The sequence below is a fragment of the Dreissena polymorpha genome, chromosome 3 (assembly GCF_020536995.1).
Source record: "Dreissena polymorpha isolate Duluth1 chromosome 3, UMN_Dpol_1.0, whole genome shotgun sequence".
Lineage (NCBI taxonomy): Eukaryota > Metazoa > Mollusca > Bivalvia > Myida > Dreissenidae > Dreissena > Dreissena polymorpha.
Genome location: NC_068357.1, coordinates 141001804 through 141024503, shown reverse-complemented (window position 1 = coordinate 141024503; position 22700 = coordinate 141001804). Strand labels below are relative to the sequence as shown.

General features: G+C 35.2%; 2 protein-coding genes across 3 annotated transcripts in view; one reads left to right on the top strand and one right to left on the bottom strand.

The window, feature by feature from the left end:
* The window catches only part of LOC127871700 (neural cell adhesion molecule 2-like), a 41559-nt gene extending 32252 nt beyond the window's left edge, over positions 1 to 9307 (bottom strand). The window contains exon 1 of one of the 2 annotated variants that reach the window (XM_052414832.1): positions 7712 to 9307. In XM_052414832.1, coding sequence (XP_052270792.1) covers positions 7712 to 7769 — 58 coding nt within the window. In that variant the 5' untranslated portion in view covers positions 7770 to 9307. Of the gene's footprint in view, positions 1 to 7290; positions 7548 to 7711 lie in introns of those variants that run through there. The other variant, XM_052414833.1, reaches the window with a different exon arrangement.
* The window catches only part of LOC127871699 (protein phosphatase 1 regulatory subunit 36-like), a 129811-nt gene that overhangs the window by 40937 nt on the left and 66174 nt on the right, over positions 1 to 22700 (top strand). The gene's annotated exons all lie outside the window — the stretch shown is intronic.

Here is a 22700-nt window from a genome sequence, read left to right as displayed (position 1 = left end):
CGGTCAGCGCGCAAGCGTTTGAGAGCGTTATCCATGTACCGAAAAACCCGTTATAATTAGCTGATGTTCTCTATAAACGTATATTTTCTGCATTTGCAGAATAACTAAATGACACAAACCCCTTATACAAGTGTCATATGGTGTCAAAAAGTCCATAAAAATAATTCGGAATATCGCGTTAATCTACATGCAGTATATAGGCAATGAAGCCATTTTGATGTTAGCTTGTCTAGGTTTGCTACCCGCTGAGCCACGTGATTAAGTGGGCGGAGCGATCATAGATAAGGCGTCATGTCAATTGTAATGAGTGTTTAAAGTCACTATAACACTCAAAATCAACGAAAATTTCGTTAAGTATTTCGTAAAATAAAGTTAACACCTTAACAATCAGTGTTTCTTCAATAGCCAAAATTTCAACGCTAGATGTGGTATGATTACTTAGGTTTTTGTAGATACAAAATGCTCGTTTTTATTTATTTGTGTTACACCGTGTTAGTGTGTTCATGTGTCTTATGAATAGATATGAAAAATAATAATAAGAACGAGCATTTTGTATCTACAAACATCGATTTTATCAGACCACATCTGGCGTTGAAATTTCGACAATTGCCATAAGGAACACTGAGTTTTAATTGGTTAAGTTTATTTTACGAACAATCATACGAAATTTTCGTTGATTTTGAATAGAAATGTTACTTTAAACTGCATCATTGTTACATCCATATGATTCTAAACAGTGCACACACATATCAACATTTGTGTTAAGACAAACTCTCAATAAATGTAAATGGATAGTGTTTATTTTAAACCAGACTGTTTTTCAAAAGGCGATAACTGAATTTTTAATGATAAGTTTTGTCTAAGGTTATTAAATCGGAACAACTGCAATGCCATCAGGGCGTTGATAATTTCTATTCTTTTCAAACCCTTGCTACCTTGTTGAAGTTGTTCACACCTATATTTACCCACAACAGTAGAGAATGGTTGGAAAAGTGAAGGAAGCATGCATTTAGCATTGGAAGTTGTGGCTTTCTCCTAAGTGCCTTATTAATAGTTATGTGCACCTCCATTTGATGTGAAACATGAAACAATTTGCAAAAACATTTTTAGCAAGAAGAACTTGACCTAATGTGGCCTAGGTTTGTCTGTGATTCAGCCAGTCACTGGGCTAATATATCTGCGTGCTAATTGACATTAAAATATGTAAATGTTCACAGTAAACACATTCTACCAAGAATATAATTATTCTGAGGTTAGACCACAAGCAATAAGGATTGTCACACATGAAAGTTTTACATCCTGTTCCAATTGACATTTGCAATTACAATCAATTTCTCAGTTTCTTGGCCTAAATTTGCTTTAATCTTAAACAAGAGCTGTGTTTGTGAAACACAATGCCCCCTACTGAAGCCATATATTTGACCTTTGACCATAAATGATGACCCTGACCTTTCACCACTCAAAATGTTCAGCTCCATGAGATACACATGCATGCCAAATATCAAGTTGCTATCTTCAATATTGCAAAAGTTATTGCAAAAGTTTAACCAAGGTTAAAGTTTTGGGACAGAATGACAGACAGACGGACTGAAGGACGGCCAGACAGACAGACCAAAAACAATATACCCCCGATCATTCGATGCGGGGACATAAAAAGAGACTGTCTATAATTTTTAAAAGGACATGTATTCGAATATAATATCAAAGATTAAATATTTACAGCATATGTAGGGCATTTTTTAGTTTTTAATCCTATGCCAATTTTCCTGATTTCAGCAACCGCCCCCCCGCCCCCCCCCCCCCCCCCCATTAATTCTTGTTGGCCTCAGTTGGACAAATTACAAATTAAATGTTGGACAACCTTGTGTTAAAGGGATGTTACTCTTTTAATAATAATAAAAATAGATTACTGTATTAGTGAAGATTCAGACTATATTTCAAGTGCTACAATAAGAAGACATTTAATGGCAAGTTTGATGTTAATTTTCGATTTTCTAATGTATTACAATGAATATAAAGATCTTGGATGTTGTAACTAATACAGGTTTAAAAGAACAGCAGGTAACCATTTAAAGGTACTTAAAAGTATTTTCTTACCAATGTGATTTTAAATGGGAGTGGTAGTGTGTCAGTTTTGTGGCAGTAAGTGATAGAGTTTCAATGACCAAATAGAAGTTTAACAATAGTGGATGTTAGATGGCAAGTTTTTTTTTAAAATGATACTGGTTAGGATAGTTTGTCATGTGCCTAACCAAAGTTATAAAATGAAGACATTTTGTGTTTTTTAGCATTAATCTTACTGACATATTGCCAGCTGTAAGATTGACAGTGGGTTTTGTGGTGAATCTTTTCTCTTTTTTTAAACCACCTGTTGGATTTGCAAAGCATATACATGTACCATGTTTCATTTTAATAAAGTACAACAAAATCCTGTCGCACCTGTTCTAATAGGATTGATTCATTGACTTATTAACCCCTGATAATGCACAAAAGAAATAGTTCCATAACTTGGTTGAGTGTTGATAGTTGAGTGTAAGAATGAATGAATGTTGCATGCAATTTCATGCAAGTTCCATTTCTCAAATGGCCTTGGATTTGTTGAATAAAATAATTAATTACATCACAACTATGTGTTTTAAGCCCAGTGGCGGACATGAAGTACTTTGCAGTTGTATTATTAACAGCGTGCATGACAATCTGCAGGCAAATCATGAGCAATTAACAATTGATGATACCACCTGTTCTGTAGGCTTCTGTTAATTGTCAAGTTATTCATGAAATCAGAACCTCCTTACGTAAAATAACTGTCCAAAGATGCTTTAAAGAAAAGTAAGAAGTTACCGGTAGCTTAAACAAATGATCAATTGATTTTAAATAACTTTATTTAAAACTGGCAACTAAAGCAATATCAAACATTTAGGACTGTTTTTTTTTCAATACTTTTGTTACTCAGATTTTTTGAAAAAGTAGGACAAATACAGAAAAAAAGTTCAGTAGAAAAAAAACCCTCATGAGAAGCATCATTTTATAGAAGTTTTCCTAATTATTCTAGCAATAAAATGTCAAATCATCTTTATATTGTTATCACCAGTTAACATCTTTGCAATATCTTATTATAATATGCTCATATATTATAGAGTTTACTATATATATTCCTCTGTTTGTTGTGCACCTATGGTCTGTTAGTCACCCTCTGTAGTATGTATGTTAGTCACACAGGTACTTTTTGCCTTGCTACTGTGGTTACATATACGCATGGTGAGTAGAAAAAATTGTTTCACGAAGAATTAAATTGAGGATTTTTCATCATTTAGGTGATTATCATCAATTTTTATTGAAGAAAATTCATGGAAAATTTTAGTGAATTATAATCAATAAAGTACCCAAAACAACAAATTTATATTTATTTTATGCCTTTTTCCACTGTTTAATTACATTCTGAAAAGTGTTTAACTGCAGAAATGTGCAAGAATAATAACATCAAACATCATAATATAGAAGTAGATTTACAATAAAACTGGCAAAATTATGGATAATTATGGTAATTTTCCACTGTTTGAAACAGCACATTGGTAACATTTTTTATCACTTCTACATCCCTTATAATAAACCACTGGAATGCCAATATTAATGGTATTTCAATATTATGTTAAAAACTTTTTTCTTTTTAAATGTGTAACAACGAGCATTCGTAATACTTAAGACATACACCAAATTTTCTTCCATTAGTCTGATCAAGAGTAAAAAAGTAACTTTGTAACCATTGTGACAGTTGTTCAAGTTATCAAATCACTTTTGACTGACTTTGACATTCATAATTTAAAGTCACAAAATAACTTGCATCATTTTTTGAACACAATTATCTTTAAGATTAACTATTATATTTTCTTATGTTTAAAGAAATATTACCAATTTCAAAATAAAATTATGTTTGGAATAATCAAGAAATATCCCCTAAGAACAAGAGATAATGTGCTTGTACATTGGTCAAGTGAGGTTTAATACATAAACAATAATTATGTTTTGACAACACGAGTTAAAAACATGTATTGACATTATGAACATTAATTTAAATAGGGGTAAGCTGTGACCTCTTTAAGATCTGTGTGCTCAAAAGTCGTTGTCGATGTTGTTCTTAGAGCATCAATATGTACCATATTCTGAAATTCCTTCACAGCTTCTAACGAACTGAATTCACACAAATCAATATTATTTTGTCAGTTATAATTTACAGACACTCTGTAAGTCAGACTCCCAGCCACCCTGAGGCAATCCTGTATAATAGAGAGCTCTCTGGAACAGATTCATGATAGTAAAACTGTAAAAATTGACAAAGTTTATATATGTAACCTGTGTATCTACACCTTTTTAACCAGGTTGGCTGGCGGGCGGGCGGAACAAGCTTGTCAGGGCCATAAATTGTCATTCATTGTGAGAATTTAAAATCATGTGGCCCATTTGTTCACCATCATTAGATGGTGTGTCGCGCGAAAGAGTTACGTCGATATCTCCAAGGTCAAGGTCACACTTTGAATTCGAAGGTCAAAAATGGCCATAAATGAGCTTGTCCGGGCCATAACTATGTCATTCATTGTGAGATTTTAAAATCATTTGGCACATTTGTTCACCATCATTGGATGGTGTGTCGCAAGAAAGAATTACGTCAATATCTCCAAGGTCAAGGTCGCCATGACTAAAAATAGATTTATTTTTAAACAAGGGGGTAACTATGAACAATCAGTTCAGTTTGAGTTGTCTCCCATTATCAGACTTTTTTTCCCATTGAAAACCTGGTTTTGTGGCAATTTTGTCCCTTGTTATATTTGTATTATTAGTGTTATTGTCAAGTACGCTAATGTTTTCTGTCCCGTATGGCATATTGCTTAAAAGCATTCTTGGTTTCAGATGGAGTTTTCAAGTTTGGCAATTAGTATCTTCCAGTTTTTAGGCTCATTTATTTGAAGTGCATCAGCAGTTTTTAAATAAGAATTTTGCATATGGGGTGTTTATACAATATAGTCTTGAAGCGTTGCCAAATTGCTTTGATTTAATGGCATAATTGCAGATTAAAATTATCGCAAGAGCATATTCCAGGTAAATAATTGATTTCTTTGATTCATAAACCTCTGATTCCTGCGATAGGACCACAGCGGGTTTGGATGAAGATAAAAAACAGAGGTAAAAATCATTGTAAATGGGTGGAGTACCCTTGTTAATACCTATTAGTGAGTATAAAAAAGTTGCAATTGATGAGTTGGCTGATTGCAGCCTAGAAACTTTTCACTTGAACTCAATTACCCTTGAAATAGCTGCAAACCAGAAAAGCTTTTGAGTGTTTTCCAGTGGATTAGCAAGAGTTTTTCGCCATAAATAATACTTTGTTAAGAGAAAAATTGTTGATTTTGGCCCATGAAGGTTTTTTATGGATTTGATATTCAAACTTACATGCTTTGAAATGTATAGCGAATGTAATTTTATTTTAGTAGCTCCAAGGAAAAATAAATATTAAAATCATAAATTATTCTTATCATGTGCAAAAAGTATAATTTTAATAATTTGTAATAATGATTTCAATAAAAAATATCACTGAATGTGTCCCACTACTCTATATTTTATACATGATTTCAATGAAAAATGTCACTGAATGTGCTTCACTACACTGTATTTTAAAGTGCTTAAATAGACAAATATGTAGAACATCTTTGAAATGAGACCATTATCCTCAATTTTATATGACAGGATGAAGAATAATACGTCATTACCATGCACATAATTTCATATATATTTGTAAGCTTCAGAGCTTGTGATGGAGCTATACATGTGTGACAGGTTTAATATAAATTATGCTTTCAAATAGCCCCATGTATGCAATGATGACTGATTCATGAAGAATAAAATTTGCTTTTTATTGTACCAAGATTAAATGTCCCTTTGTCATGCTAAACATCTTGTAAGAAGCTGTTAAAATGTGGTATCTGATTGCTACTTAAGACATTATACATTCCCTTGAAAGCCATACCAGGCTATCAATATTGAAATGCACATAGGCTAATAACTCTGTATGGCCTAAAAGGGCAATGTTGGTTGCAGTTTTTACAGCTTAATCAAAAGTTTACGGCTAATGTTATAACAGGGAAAACACTTCCATAATATTAGCCTGTTAAAAGGCTACATCACAGTAATATTTGAGAAAATATCAAATAAAATGACAATAAAAGCAACTTGATAATCTTTTCGAAAAAAATGTATATATTCATGTTTTTTCTTTACTATATCCACATTGTTTTGTATAACAATTGAAATCCAATACAACAAATATATAAAGCTTATCAATTATTATGACCTGGATGTATAGCTTTGCCATTGATTGATTGATTTGTGCAAGATAAGTTAACTATCAAGGATATCTAGCGATAAGGCCTTGTAAACAATACTACCAACCCACATAAAAATGTCATCCTGAACAAGGATACAGCTTTAAAGTTGGTTTGTTGTCTCTCTCAACCACTTTGTATGTGTAATACCGACAACTTTAAACATTTTATACAGCTTTTAGTTATGATATATCTATTTGTATTGGCTCTTCTCACTGTCAGAACTTTTGAAGTGCTGAATTAATTTTGCAAGTAAATAACAGTCGCTGGATATTCCTATGAATACATGCATAGGGAAATGAAAACATTTGCATAATGTTTTATACAGACAGTGAGAACACTTGAGATATTCAAATCTTAAAGCTCTTATTTCCATCTTTCAGCTATTGAACAACGCAGCTATAGAATGCAAATAAACATTATGTCAAGTGCACCACAAGAAAAACAGACATTTCCACATCATGTCTTGTTTGTATTCAAAACAATGCCAGATAAATTCTGTAACTACAAAACAAAACATTCCTTGTTTTGTTTACTTCTGTCTTTGTTGTCCTTTGTGTACTGAAGGAGGAACATATTAAGTGGTTGAATTAAATCTAATTAATTGTTATTATATTAATAGAAACTTTGTTTTATGTAAATGATTGCAATCAGAATTTACTTTAAGAGGGTCAATATTAAATATAAAGTTTATTTTTTTTTAACATTAACATTCAAAGCTGTGTTGTATATCTTATATAAACTCGTCTTCCTTGACTTTTTGCATAAATGATTTCATCTTTGAATTCAGGGATTAAAAACCTAAATAATGTAAATCATCTAATCAGATGCATTATAATGTAAAAAGACTATTTGGAAGATATAGATACATATAAACTTATAATAATTGGCAATGTCAATAAAAAGATCAAGTTACCTTTTGAAATGACAGCATGTTCCTTTAAAAGAGCAGTGGAGTGTCATTATTGTGAATACTAATTGAATGTACAATCAATTTGTGTCAATGTAAATATGGGATTGGAACAACTAGTGAAGAGAACATGTGCTTTTATAAGACAGTTTTAAACAACCCATCATGTACATAATAATGCAGTCAATCCTATTTGCTATCTTGTTAACAGTTTTAAACAATCCATAATGTACATAATAATGCAGTCAATCCTATTTGCTATCTTGTTAACAAATGTTTATGCCTACTTTGTAAATATTTAACAAAAATAAATGGTACATGTTATTGGTAATTTGTATTTTAATTGATCAATTTGGCCACTAATTTAATGATAATTTTTTATTTATTTTTTAAATAATATTTATATCTTTTTTTTTTAAAGCCTTACCTAAATTAAATGTGGAAAAATAAGTCCAAATGCAAACAAGTCCTCTTGTAAGCTCCATTTTCAGTTGGTGTCACAGCAGAGTTCTGATGTTAGTGGGGTGAAGCCTCAGGTGTTTTCTGCCCGCTGCTGTCTGGTGACCTTTTTCTGTGATGTTGACCTCTTTCTTTGATTAATATGTGAATCTGTCACTCACAAGATTAATGACTATAGACTCCACAGTCTGAACTTAATAAAGGTATAACATATCCTAAGCGTTTTCCTTATTGAATTGAATGCCCATATACACTTCTTTAAAACTACTCCAGTAAGTGTTAAATCACCTATATAAGTTTTCAAATCTATTGAACAAAATTCACTTGGATTAGCTATTTGTATGAATGTAGTTCAAACAAATTTCTGGTAAACACAAATGTGTCCACAAATTTATCTTTTCATGAATCCAAAACTTAAGCAGTGCACTTTTATGTCCTTTTTAAAGTTCAACTTCGGTATTTTTCTCTGCCTTGAATGATAGTTAACCAATGTGTACAGTGAAGAAGTCTGGTACAGAGTCTGCTAAAATCAAGATGTATGTAATATATATACAAGCACCAGCACTGGCGATCCAATTTATAAGATAACCTGGAAATTTCAGAAGGTGTGTTTAGTCTCAAATTTATCAAAATGATGCAGTTATCAAATATAATTTTTTTTATCTTCTGTTGATTTCTACAATTTTTCTTGGAATATTTCTTAGGTTTAACTGTTTTTACCAATTTAATGTATTCCAAAATCTGGCAATTTTATTCCAGTTTAAAAATCCAATAGATTTATGTTTGTATGCACATAGAACTTTCTCCAGTGATTGTTGAGTATTGGCAAATATCCTGAAAGTGACATTTGTAATATTGAGCTCATTCAGTTGAACACCAAGATGTCATTTTCATACACAAGAAATGATTCGTCACAGTATGTATCACAATTCAGTCACTTGATTGTTGCCACTGTGTCTCAGTTCGCGCCAAATGCCAACAGCTCACGCAAAATACGTTATTTGATAGAAGGCCAAAATCGTGAAATGGCTGTGGTATAAGTAGAAATAAGAGCCTGTATGCTGATGAATAGATTTCGTATTATTACCATTACAACTTGTTTCTACCTGGTACAGATTACTGCTACCTTAGTATTTGTTTATGTTTCAGATAGTTTACATAAGATCTCATTTAGGCACCTGTGCCCAACGGTCTCTCGGCACTAATGAATGTACTGACAATAACTGTTTTCTGTTATCATAGTATACCACACAGTGACTTTGATTACCAATAAATTATCATGTTGAAAGTTTTTAACAGCTTTTTTGTTCTGGTTGGTTTCTCATTCATAAACCTGTGACAGTAGACATTTTGTTCAGTAAGTTTAAATTGGTCCATCTCGTCAGTAGAACGCATATTTTATATCATATCCCACGTACTTTTTTATATCAATCATACATCTGAAAACTCATTCATATTTTTTCCACACCTCATTCATAACCCCAAGTTCAGTTAGTGTACATTTAAATGTGTCGCTTAAAAGCACATTTAATCACGGTTGTTTTTCTTTACAAAATTTGACGTATGTTTTTTATCAATCATGAATCTGAAAACTAATTTATTATCTCTCTGCACCTCAATCATAATAAAGTTCAGTAAGTGTTCATGTAAATGCTCTACTTAAAAATGTATTTAACATGTAAAAAAAATAAAAAAATCAGCATAATTCAGTGTGGGTTTCTTTCACTCTTCTTGCATAAGAAGTTGTTCTCACAATAATATTCATGGATTTTATAAAACACATTGTGACACAGTGTTAATGTATTACCATACACATGCCTAATAAATTATTCAGCAACCTCTTCTATTAAATGCGCTCTATCACAAGCCATTTATAATAGCTCTTTCTGTGGTCCTATATAACATATACAATCTGACTGCCTTCTAAGCCAATTTATTCTCTTCACAAATAATAAAAATATCCCGCACTCCATTATGATGTACATATACTTTATATTAGTGTTAATTAAAAGCTCATTACAGTAAATGGCTAAATCATCTGATATGATATCATAGGTGCAACCAAAACCTGTTTAATTTTTACAGCAGTTGTTAAATGATGATTTAAGGTTTTACCGTGGGATGTAATGCTAACAATTGTTTGTTCTTTGCCCAAATAAATTTTGAATTACTAAGTTATGTAAACTTTCACCAAACACATGCAGGGTGTTGTTTAACCCTTTCAGGGCTGGACCCGAATTTTAAAGGCCTTTGCAAACAGTTTGGATCCAGATGAGACGCCACATAATGTGGCGTCTCATCAGGATTCAAACTGTTTGCTTTTCTGATAGTATTTTTTGAAAAAAAAAAATCGAAGAAAATGCTAATTTTAGAAATTCAGCAGACGACATTTTAGCAGAATTTCCCAGCATGCAAAGGGTTAAACATATGAAAACTCTTGTAATTAACCATGTTTGGTGTACAACTGAGTGTTTGGCAACAGATTGGTGGGATTTATTTTAGGGCCGGAAACTAACAGTTTTGCACTTAAGTCTGTCAGCCCTTTTAAACACATGTATGTAAGATTATTGTCCCAGATTAACCTGTCCTGTCCGGACTGCGCTGACTATACTCAGACCCACTTTATGCTCGGGCATGAAGCCTGATTTTCCTCCGAGAGTGGCTTACATTGTGAGCAATTTAAGTATTGGAGCTGGTTATTTTGGCTTTCATGAAGAGTATGGTTTATTGCCTGAGTGCTCTGTTGAAAAAGTGAGATAAATATAAAAAACTTTGAAAATTCAAGAAGATTTCATAATGCCATTTTATTCTCAATCACTCATGTAATTATTCCCCCACAAATGATGTTTAGGGGGAATATAGGAGTGAACTTGTCTGTCTGTCTGTCTGTCTGACTCTGTCGGTAAGTCTGTGAGACGGTCCGTATTAAGCATTCGCTCTCTTATTCAAGTTGTGTTCATCCGATCTTCACCAAACTTGGTCAGAAGTTGTATCTAGATGATGTCTAGGTCAAATTTGAATATGGATCATGCCATGTCAAAAACTAGGTCTTGGGGTCACTTAGTACGTTTTAAACATTCAGCATGTTTTTTTTAAACATTCAGCATGTTGTCTGCTCTCTAATTCAAGTAGATTTCATCCAATCTTCACCAAACTTGGTCAGAAGTTTTATCTATATGATCTCTAGACCAAGTTTGAACATGGGCCATGCCAGGCCAAAAACTAGGTCTTGGGGTCACTTAGTGCGTTTTTAGCTCATCTATTTTTTGAAAAAATATTATGAGCTATTGTCATCACCTTGGCGTCGGCGTTGGCATCGGCGTCGGCGTTGGCGTCCGGTTAAGTTTTGCGTTTAGGTCCACTTTTCTCAGAAAGTATCAATGCTATTGCATTCAAACTTGGTACACTTACTTACTATCATGAGGGGACTGGGCAGGCAAAGTTAGATAACTCTGGCGTGCATTTTGACTGAATTATGTGCCCTTTTTATACTTAGAAAATTGAAAATTTTGGTTAAGTTTTGCGTTTAGGTCCACTTTTTTCAGAAAGTATCAATGCTATTGCATTCAAACTTGGTACACTTACTTACTATCATGAGGGGACTGGGCAGGCAAAGTTAGATAACTCTGGCATGCATTTTGACAGAATTATTTGCCCTTTTTATACTTAGAAAATTGAAAATTTTGGTTAAGTTTTGTGTTTAGGTCCATTTTATTCCTTAAGTATCAAAGCTATTGCTTTCATACTTGAAACACTTACTTACTATCATAAGGGGACTGTGCAGGCAAAGTAATGTAACTCTGACTGGCATTTTGACAGAATTATGTGCCCTTTTTATACTTAGAAAATTGAAAATTTGGTTATGTTTTGTGTTTAGGTCCACTTTATTCCTACAGTATCAAAGCTATTGCTTTCATACTTGCAACACTTATTAACTATCGTAAGGGGACTGTGCAGGCAAAGTTATGTAACTCTGACTGGCATTTGGACGGAATTATGGGCTCTTTATACTTAGAAAATTGAAAGTTTGGTTAAGTTTTGTGTTTTGGTCCACTTTACCCCTAAAGTATCATAGATATTGCTTTCATACTTGGAACACTCGCAAACTGTCATAAGGGTACAGTAAAAGGACAAGTTGCATAACTCTGGATGTCATTTTTACGGAATTATGGCCCTTTTTTGACTTAGTAACTTTGAATATATGGTTAAATTTTGTGTTTCGATCCACTTTACTTCTTAAGTATCAAGGCTATTGCTTTCAAACTTCAAATACTTTCATGCTATCATGAGGTTACTGTACCTGGCAAGTTGAATTTTACCTTGACCTTTGAATGACCTTGACTCTCAAGGTCAAATTATTAAATTTTGCTAAAATTGCCATAACTTCTTTATTTATGATTAGATTTGATTGATACTTTGACAAAACTACTCTTACCTGACATACCACAATAGACTCCACCCAAACCATCGCCCGTGCCCCCCCCTTCCCCCCCCCCCCAGAATCCCCCCCCTATTTTTTTTTTTTTTTTTTTTTAAGATCATCTCACAAATGACCACCACACTCTCACACTATACCCCCCCCCCCCACCCCACCCCCTCCCCAAATTTTTTTTTTTTAAACGGTTAAAAATCAAAACTATTTATTTTGATTATTTTATGTTTGAAATACCGTCCAACCATCGCACCCAAGAATCCCCCCCCCTCCCCCCCACCCCCCACCCGAATCTCCCCCCCTAATTTTTATTTTTTTATTTTTTTTTAAGATCATCTCACAAATTACCACCACACCCTCACACTATACCCCCCACCTCACCCCCCCCACACAATTTTTTTTTGAAACTGTTAAAAAACAAATATTTATTTTTATTATTTTATGTTTGAAATACCCTCCAACCATCGCACCCAAGAATCCCCACCCCCACGCCCCCCACCCCCCCCCCCACCCCCCCCACCACCCCCCCACTCCCCAATTTTTTTTTCCCTTTTTTTTTGCATTTTTGGAACATAATGTAATAAATGTCCACACCCCCACACAATGCACCCCTCTTCACTCCACCCCTCCCTCCTTTGTTATTGAAAATGAGAGTCCCTTCACCTTTAAAAAGAAAATAGATGAGCGGTCTGCACCCGCAAGGCGGTGCTCTTGTTTATTATTCAGCATGGTGTCCGCTCCCCAGTTCAAGTAGTTTTCATCCGATCTTCACCAAACTTGGTCAGAAGTTTTATCTAGATGATCTTAAGGCCAAGTTCGAACATGGGCCTTGCTGGGTCAAAAACTAGGTCACGGGGTCACTAAGTGCGTTTAAACATTGAGCATGGTGCCTGCTCTCTAATTGAAGTAGTTTACTTCTGATCTTCACCAAACTTGGTCAGAAGTTTTATATAGATGATCTCTAGGCGATGTTCGAACATGGGCCATGCTTGGCCAAAAACTAGGTCACGGGGTCACTTAGTGCCTTTCACATTTAGCATGGTGTTCCCTATTTCAAGTACTTTTCATCTGCTCTTCACCAAACTTGGTCATAAGTTTTATCTAGATGATCTCCAGGCCAAGTTCGAACATGGGCCATGCCAGGCCCAAAACTAGGTCATGGGGTCACTGATTTTGTGAAGACAACATGCAAAATATTCTGTGTCAATGCAACATGAGGGGGTATTCGTCACGTCTGTGATAAAGCTCTAGTTGAATTATTGCTGTTTTACTGGCACTATTATCAGATTGTAATGTAGTTTTTTTCCTCTTATAATTGCAACCATTCTTTTGCAATTTTTAGCTCTTTACTTCTCTAGAGGCCACATTTTGTTATATCAGAATTTAAAACCTGCATTATGTGCATTGGAAAACTAGGTCGACAGGTAAAATCTAAGAAAACCCTTGTTACCATTCAAGAAGCGACTTTAATGACCCAATTTTGATACAAACCTAGCAGAATGATTGAAAAATGTGTATAAAAACTAGGCCCCAGGTCAAATCTTAAAAAAAACTTTATCACCACTCTACAGGCTACATTTCTGAATCTCTGTCATATGTGTCCAAAAGCTAGTTCACTTAATAGAAAACAAATTATAGAAAAACCTTAATGCTACTCTAGTGGCCACATTTATTACTCAACCTTAATGAAACATTTTCAAAAATTGTATCTTACCAATATCCAGGCAAAATATACATCTGGCTCAAAATAAGGTCCCCTTGTCAAATCTTAGAGAAACATTGTTACCAATGGCCCCATTTACACTAAAGTTTGATATAATTTGTTCAGAATGTTAATCTTACCAATATCAATAAGGAATGAAAATATAGGTCAATTATGCATATGCATCCTAAAACTAGGTCACAAAGTCAAATCTTAGAAAAACCTTGATACCACTGTAGAGGCAAATTTATTTCTCAATTTTGGATGAAACTTGGTCAGATTGTTTATCTCAAAATAACTAGGCCAAGATCAAATCTGGGTCATGTGGGTACAAAAATGAGGTCACCAAATCATATCATAGCAAAAGGCTGTTACCACCACTCAAGAAGCCACAGTTGTGACTTGGTCAGAATGTTTATCTTGACAATATCTAGGTTGACTTTGAAATTGGGTCACGTGCATAAAAAAAACTAGGTCACCAGGTATAATCTTATAAAATCGTTAATACTACTATAGAGGTGACTTGCGTTAAAAAACTAGGTCAGCATATCAAATCTTAAATTTTTTCTAGAAGCTACCTTTATGACTTAATCTTTATAAAACATGGTCAGAATGTTAATCTTAAAAATGAAAATTAGCCAAGTTCAAAGTTTAATATTGCAAAGCCAAGGGCTTATTTCTACTGCTGTTTATATATTATTTTAAATTTGTATATAGATTTATGCTCTTCGAAGATGAATGGGTAAATTGTTTGCTGGATGTCGGTCTGTCTGTCTGTCGGTAAACCAGTTTGTTTCCTATCAATAACTCTTTGAACGATTGGCTTTATACTTCACATGTGCATCGGCCTTGGACAGTAGATGACCCCGATTGAAATTGGGGCCACTAGGTCAAAGATCAAGGTCACTTTCACAATTATTTTGGATGTCTGTCGGTTTGTCTGTCTGTAGACCAGGTCGTTTCCGATGGAGAACTTGTCAACAATTTGACTGATTGGCTTGATACTTCACATGTGCATTGGCCTTGGACAGTAGCTGACCCCGATTGAAATTGGGGTCGAAGGTCATGTCATTATCACACTAAGTATGAAAATCTTTCCCAATCAATAACTTGTCAACCAATTGGCTTGATACTTCACGTGTGCACTAGCCATGGGACAGTAGATGAACTCTATTGAAATTGGGGGCACTAGGTCAAAGGTCAAGGTAACTATCACACTAAGTGTGAACTCATTTCTGATCAATTACTCATCAACCAATTGACCGATTGGCTTGATACTTCACATGTGTATTGGCCTAGGACAGTATATGACTCTTATTGAAATTGGGGTCCTTAGGTCAAATGTCAAGGTTACTATCACACTAAGTGTGAAAATAGTTTGTAATCAATAACTTTTCAATGAATTGACCGATTGGCTTGATACTTCACATCTGAATTGGCATTGGACAGTAGATGCCCCCTTTTGAAATTCGGGTCACTAGGTAAAAGGTAAAAGTCACTGTTACACATTAAGAGTAATATATTTTCTGATCAATAACTCATCAACTTATGAACCAATTGGCTTGATACTTCCCATGTGCATTTGCCTTGGACAGTAGAAGAACCCTTTTGAAATTGGAGTCACTAGGTCAAAGGTCAAGGTCACTGTTACATACTAAGTGTGAAATCTTTTTTGATCAATAACTCGTCAACTGATTCACAGATTGGCTTGATACTTCTCATGTGCATTGGCCTTGGACAGTAGATGACCCCTATTGAAATTGGGGTAACTAGTTCAGAGGTCAAGGTCACTGTTACACACTTAGTGTGAAATTGTTTTTAATCAATAACTTCTCAACTATTGGCTATATACTTATCATGTGCATTGGCCTTGGACAGTAGATGACCCCTATTGAAACTGGTATCACTAGGTCAAAGGTCATGGTCACTGGCACAATAAGTGGGCAAAGCGTTTCTGATCAATAACTTGTCAATGAATTGACCGATTGGCTTTATACATCCCATGCGTATTGGTGTTGGACAGAAGATGACCCCTATCAAAATTGGGGTCACTTGGTCAAAGGTCAAGGTCACTGTCACAATAAGTGTGAAAATAGTTTCCGGTCAATAACTCATCATCGAATTGACCGATTGGCTTGATACTTCACATGCGCATTGGCCGTGGACAGTAGATGACCCCTATTTAAATTGGGGTCACTAGTTCAAAGCCCTGTTTGGGGGGCATATGTCTCAGACCGTGGAACTCTTGTTATATCAGATCTCATAAGTACAGCAACCCCACAAGTTTATGCGGTTGCAAGAGTGCAAGGATTCGAAATACAAAGCAAAATACTAAAAGACACTTGAGGATTTAAACTGTTTTGGGATGTATTTTCTTGCCTTGAGGAAAAAAATACACTGTTGAAAAGATTTGAAAAGAAAACTGATTATAAAAGCCCGCTTTACCAATGAACAGCTTGTGGCAGATTAAGAGAATGTGAAATGGTAACGCATATGTAAAATGTGCATTGCGAATATAGGTTTAATGTTTTCCTACATATCCACTTAGTTATCCTGAAAAGGCCTTTCAAAAAGCTTTTAACAGCAAAGTGTTTGGCAAAGTACTGAGTTTAAATGTATGCTATATACTATACTATATACATTATTCTCCATTCATATGCCATAGCATGATAGCATTATTCATTAGCAATTTTCATGAAATATTAACATTAAATGTGCATTGACATTTTTATGCTCCCCAAAAATTTTTGGGGGGAGAATATAGTCGCCGCTTCGTCTGTCCGTGTGTGTGTCCGTCCGTGCACAATTTTAGTCCGCGCTATTTCTCAGCAATTAATGACCGGAATTCAATTAAACTTTATTGGAAGCTTCACTACCAAGAGGAGATGTGCATATTATCAGCCGGTTCTGATCGGATGATTTTTCACAGAGTTATGGCCCTTTGAAATTTTCCATTAACTGTACATATAGTGCAATTCTTGTCCGGGCTATTTCTCAGCAACTAATGACCGGAATTCAATGAAACTTTATGGGAAGCTTCACTTTCAAGAGGAGATGTGCATATAACCAGCAGGTTCTGGTCGGATGATTTTTCACAGAGTTATGACCCTTTGAAATTTTCCATTGTGCATATTGTGCAATTCTTGTCCGAGCTATTTCTCAGCAACTTATTACGGGAATTCAATGAAACTTTATGGGAAGCTTCACTACAAACAGGAGATGTGCATATAATCAGTCGGTTAGGGTCAGGTGATTTTTCACAGAGTTATGGCCCTTTGAAATTTTCTATAAACTGTACATATAGTGCAATTCTTGTCCGGGCTATTTCTCCCCAACTACTGACTGGAATTCAATGAAGCTTTATGGGAAGCTAAACTACCTTGAGGAGATGTTATTTGTGGGTTCTGGTTAGATGATTTATTTAGAGAGTTATGGCCCTTTGAAATTTTTAAGTTGCTAAACCATCCATGGTATTATTTTGTCCAAAGTTATGCCCCTCAAGACGTTTCCTTTTATCTGAATATATAGTGCAATATTGTGACCAAAAATCCTTTGGGGAGCATCACCCGTCTCCGACGGTTTCTGGTAAAATGTAAGACATATACGTCATTCATGAAAGATATTATATCAAATACATGACATGCAGTACAGATAGACAGTAACATGAATGAAACATACAACGTAATGTACATGAAACATACAGTAACATGCATAAATCATATGTAAGAGGCATTCATGAAGCATAAACAGTGTCATAATGGGAACATACTAAGTGACATACATGAAAACTGTGCTATTGTAATTGTTGAGCTTTCTTGCAGTTTCCAACAGTATTTCTGTGATATCTCAGTTTACCAACTGACACTTTTCTGGGTTAGCTGGCTGGACCAGTGCTAAGTGCACTGCTGTAGGGGAGGTAGGCGAAGTATGTCTGTGGAAAGGATTTCATGCCCAGTCCCAACAAAACTTATGTGGATTTGAATTCCAGCGTTTTACCAACCAAGCTAGTGAACTACACTATTAGAAATAGGACATAAGAACAATGACATACTGCTGATGTTACCAGGAAATGACACCTCTTGTAATTATGAATGTGTCATACAACAACCTGGCAAATGTTAGCCCGCCTGACTTTGGCAATAAAACAAGACAATAGATGTCATGCTATGTAACATGCCGTTGAGCACTGTCTAATGCCCATTGTTTAAATGCTTAATGACAATTTGCACTTTAATGGGAGTGTTCATTCATTAATAAAATGTTTTTAAATCTTGTTTGGCATAAGAGTTGGCTTGTTATTAGAAAGAGAATTAAACAAATATAGTATCTGATCTCGAGCTGTACATTGGTTGCTAATTTATGTACAATAAGTTACTGGTTAAGTCCCTTAGAAAAGAAACTTAAGGTATTTTTAGCGAGGCTGTTTTTGGAGAAAATCCGAGGTATTGTCATAGCCTGCTCGTCGTCCGCCGTCGTGCTAAAACCTTTACATTGGCTCTAAAATTAAAGTGCTTCCACCTACAACTTTGAAACTTCATATGTAGATGCACCTTGATGAGTTCTACACGCCACACCCATTTTGGGTCACTAGGTCAAAGGTCAAGGTCACTTGAAAATTCTGACAAGCTTTCGAAGCCGAGCGTGGCACCCGTTACACGGTGCTCTTGTTATACCTTATTACAAATCTTTCAAGATTACCAGTTGAACAGATCCTGATCACCACCAAAACCTTTTATATAAGCCTTCCTTCACTTTAAATGTTGGTACCTGAACTAAAAGATGGATTTATGAACAAACAACACAAAACTTCACCTTCTTTGCAAACTAAATAAATATAACTTGATCTTTTTGGCAGACTTAGTAATAATACCAAAAATATATACCTCATAGGCAGACAAAGTTATGCAACTTAAAACATACACTTAATTTGCTGACAAAAAAATGCAGCCAAATTGAGATCAAAGTGGTAAACAAAGAAATGAAACCTCAAACCTAGCTATCAATGGACAAAATAATATAACCTTAAACATATCCAAATCGGCAGACAAAATAATAAAATCTAAAACATAACATCATTGGCAGTGAAAAAAATGCAACCTAAAACATTACCTCTTTAGGAGACAAAATAATGCAGCCAGAAATATTATTTCTTTTGGAAAAAAGAAATGAAACCAAAACATGTACCATTTGGCAGAAAACATAATTCAACCAAAAACATATCCTCCTTGGCAGACAAATTAATGCAACCAAATTCACAGCTTCCATGGCAGATGTAGTATTGCAACTAAAACATGATCATTCTAGCAGACAAGCAATGCAACAACTTTATAACCTTCTTTGCAAATATAGTAATGCAACCAAAAACTTAATAACCTTAGCAAACAATGTAATGCAAACAATAAGTATACTAATTAAGTCCTTAAGAAATTTAACAAATCAAAAACAACACTAATTTTCAGCCAAAGTAAAACACACTGATTGTCAGACAAAGTAATGTTGACTACAACATAGCCTTATTGGTAAAAAAGTAATGCCATGTAAACATCAAATCATTGGCAAAGTGATAAAAACAAAACAACAACTCATTTTCAGATCCAAGTTTATTGTTTATTAAATTATATTATGCTATTTTCAACAGTATTTCATTAATTTCAGTTAACCAACTCACACTTTCTTGATGCACATACTTATGCAAGTAACTTTCAACTGTTCTATTTAAATCAGAGGTAGGGGGTGAATGGTTGTATACAAGATTTCATGACCAATACCCATAGAGGTTACATGTATGTGCCCAGGCCGGTGATCAAATCTGCAATCCTCAGATTTGTTGTTCAGCACTCAGCCCACTGAACTTGTTGCTCTGAGTCCCAACCAATGAAAAAACACATTCAAAGTATAATACAACCCAAAACATAACCTTATTATTAGACAATGTAATACAGCTACATAAACAAAACCTCCTTGTTTAGCAATGCAATACCTACACGAGGATTCTCTTTGGCTGACAATGTGATACATCTACATAAACAAGGTCTCCTTGTCAAGCAATGCAATACCTACAAGAGGATTCTCCTTGGCTGACAATTTAATGCAGCTACATAAACAAAGCCTCCATGATAACCAATGCAATACCTACAAGAGGATTCTCCTTGGCTGACAATGTAATGCAACTTCATAAACAAAGCCTCTTTGTCAAGCAATGCATTACCTACAAAAGGATTCTCCTTGGCTGACAATGTAATGCAACTACATTAACAAAGCATCCGTGATAACCAATGCAATACCTACAAGAGGATTCTCCTTGGCTGACAATGTAATGCAACTTCATAAACAAAGCCTCTTTGTCAAGCAATGCATTACCTACAAAAGGATTCTCCTTGGCTGACAATGTAATACAACTACATAACAAAGCCTACTTGTCAAGCAATGCATTACCTACAAGAGGATTCTTCTTGGCTGACAATGTGATACAACTACATAAACAAAGCCTCCATGATAACCAATCCAATACCTACAAGAGGATTCGCCTTGGCTGACAATGTAATAAAACTACATAAACAAAGCATCCGTGATAACCAATCCAATACCTACAAGAGGATTCGCCTTGGCTGACAATGTTATACAGCTACATAAACAAAGCCTCCGTGATAACCAATCCAATACCTACAAGAGGATTCTCCTTGGCTGACAATGTAATACAGCTACATAAACAAAGACTCCTTGTCAAGCAAATTGCAATATCTACAAGAGGATTCTCCTTGGCTGACAATGTAATGCAGCTACATAAACAAAGCCTCTTTGTCAAGCAATGCATTACCTACAAGAGGATTCTCCTTGGCTGACAATGTAATGCAACTACATAAACAAAGCCTCCGTGATCACAACTCCAATACCTACAAAAGGATTCTCCTTGGCTGACAATGTGATACAACTACATAAACAAAGCCTCCTTGTCAAGCAATGCATTACCTACAAGAGGATTCTCCTTGGCTGACAATGTAATACAACTACATAAACAAAGACTCCTTGTCAAGCAATGCAATATCTACAAGAGGATTCTCCTTGGCTGACAATATAATACAACTACATAAACAAAGGCTCTTTGTTAAGCAATGCATGACCTACAAGAGGATTCTCCTTGGCTGACAATGTAATACAACTACATAAACAAAGCCTCCTTGTCAAGCAATGCAATATCTACAAGAGGATTCTCCTTGGCTGACAATATAATACAACTACATAAACAAAGCCTCTTTGTTAAGCAATGCATGACCTACAAGAGGATTCTCCTTGGCTGACAATGTAATACAACTACATAAACAAAGCATCCGTGATAACCAATCCAATACCTACAAGAGGATTCTCCTTGGCTGACAATGTAATACAACTACATAAACAAAGCCTCTTTGTCAAGCAATGCATTACCTACAAGAGGATTCTCCTTGGCTGACAATGTAATGCAACTACATAAACAAAGCCTCCGTGATCACAACTCCAATACCTACAAAAGGATTCTCCTTGGCTGACAATGTGATACAACTACATAAACAAAGCCTCCTTGTCAAGCAATGCATTACCTACAAGAGGATTCTCCTTGGCTGACAATGTAATACAACTACATAAACAAAGACTCCTTGTCAAGCAACGCAATATCTACAAGAGGATTCTCCTTGGCTGACAATATAATACAACTACATAAACAAAGGCTCTTTGTCAAGCAATGCATTACCTACAATAATATTCTCCTTGGCTGACAATGTGAAACAACTACATGAACAAAGCCTCCTTGTCAAGCAATGCATTACCTACAAGAGGATTCTCCTTGGCTGACAATGTAATGCAACTACATAAACAAAGCCTCCGTGATCACAACTCCAATACCTACAAAAGGATTCTCCTTGGCTGACAATGTGAAACAACTACATGAACAAAGCCTCCTTGTCAAGCAATGCATTACCTACAAGAGGATTCTCCTTGACTGACAATGTAATACAACTACATTAACAAAGCCTCTTTGTCAAGCAATGCATGACCTACAAGAGGATTCTCCTTGGCTGACAATGTAATGCAGCTACATAAACAAAGCCTCCGTGATAACCAATCCAATACCTACAAGAGGATTCGCCTTGGATGACAATGTAATGCAACTTCATAAACAAAGCCTCCGTTATAACCAATCCAATACCTACAAGAGGATTCTCCTTGACTGACAAGGTGATACAACTACATAAACAAAGGCTCCTTGTCAAGCAATGCAATACCTACAAGAGGATTCTCCTTGGCTGACAATGTAATGCAGCTACATAAACAAAGCCTCCGTGATAACCAATCCAATACCTACAAGAGGATTCGCCTTGGATGACAATGTAATGCAACTTCATAAACAAAGCCTCCGTTATAACCAATCCAATACCTACAAGAGGATTCTCCTTGACTGACAATGTGATACAACTACATAAACAAAGGCTCCTTGTCAAGCAATGCAATACCTACAAGAGGATTCGCCTTGGATGACAATGTAATGCAGCTACATAAACAAAGCCTCCGTTATAACCAATCCAATACCTACAAGAGGATTCTCCTTGACTGACAATGTGATACAACTACATAAACAAAGCATCCGTGATAACCAATCCAATACCTACAAGAGGATTCTCCTTGACTGACAAGGTGATACAACTACATAAACAAAGCCTCCTTGTCAAGCAATGCATTACCTACACGAGGATTCTCCTTGGCTGACAATGTAATACAACTACATAAACAAAGCATCCGTGATAACCAATCCAATACCTACAAAAGGATTCTCCTTGGCTGACAATG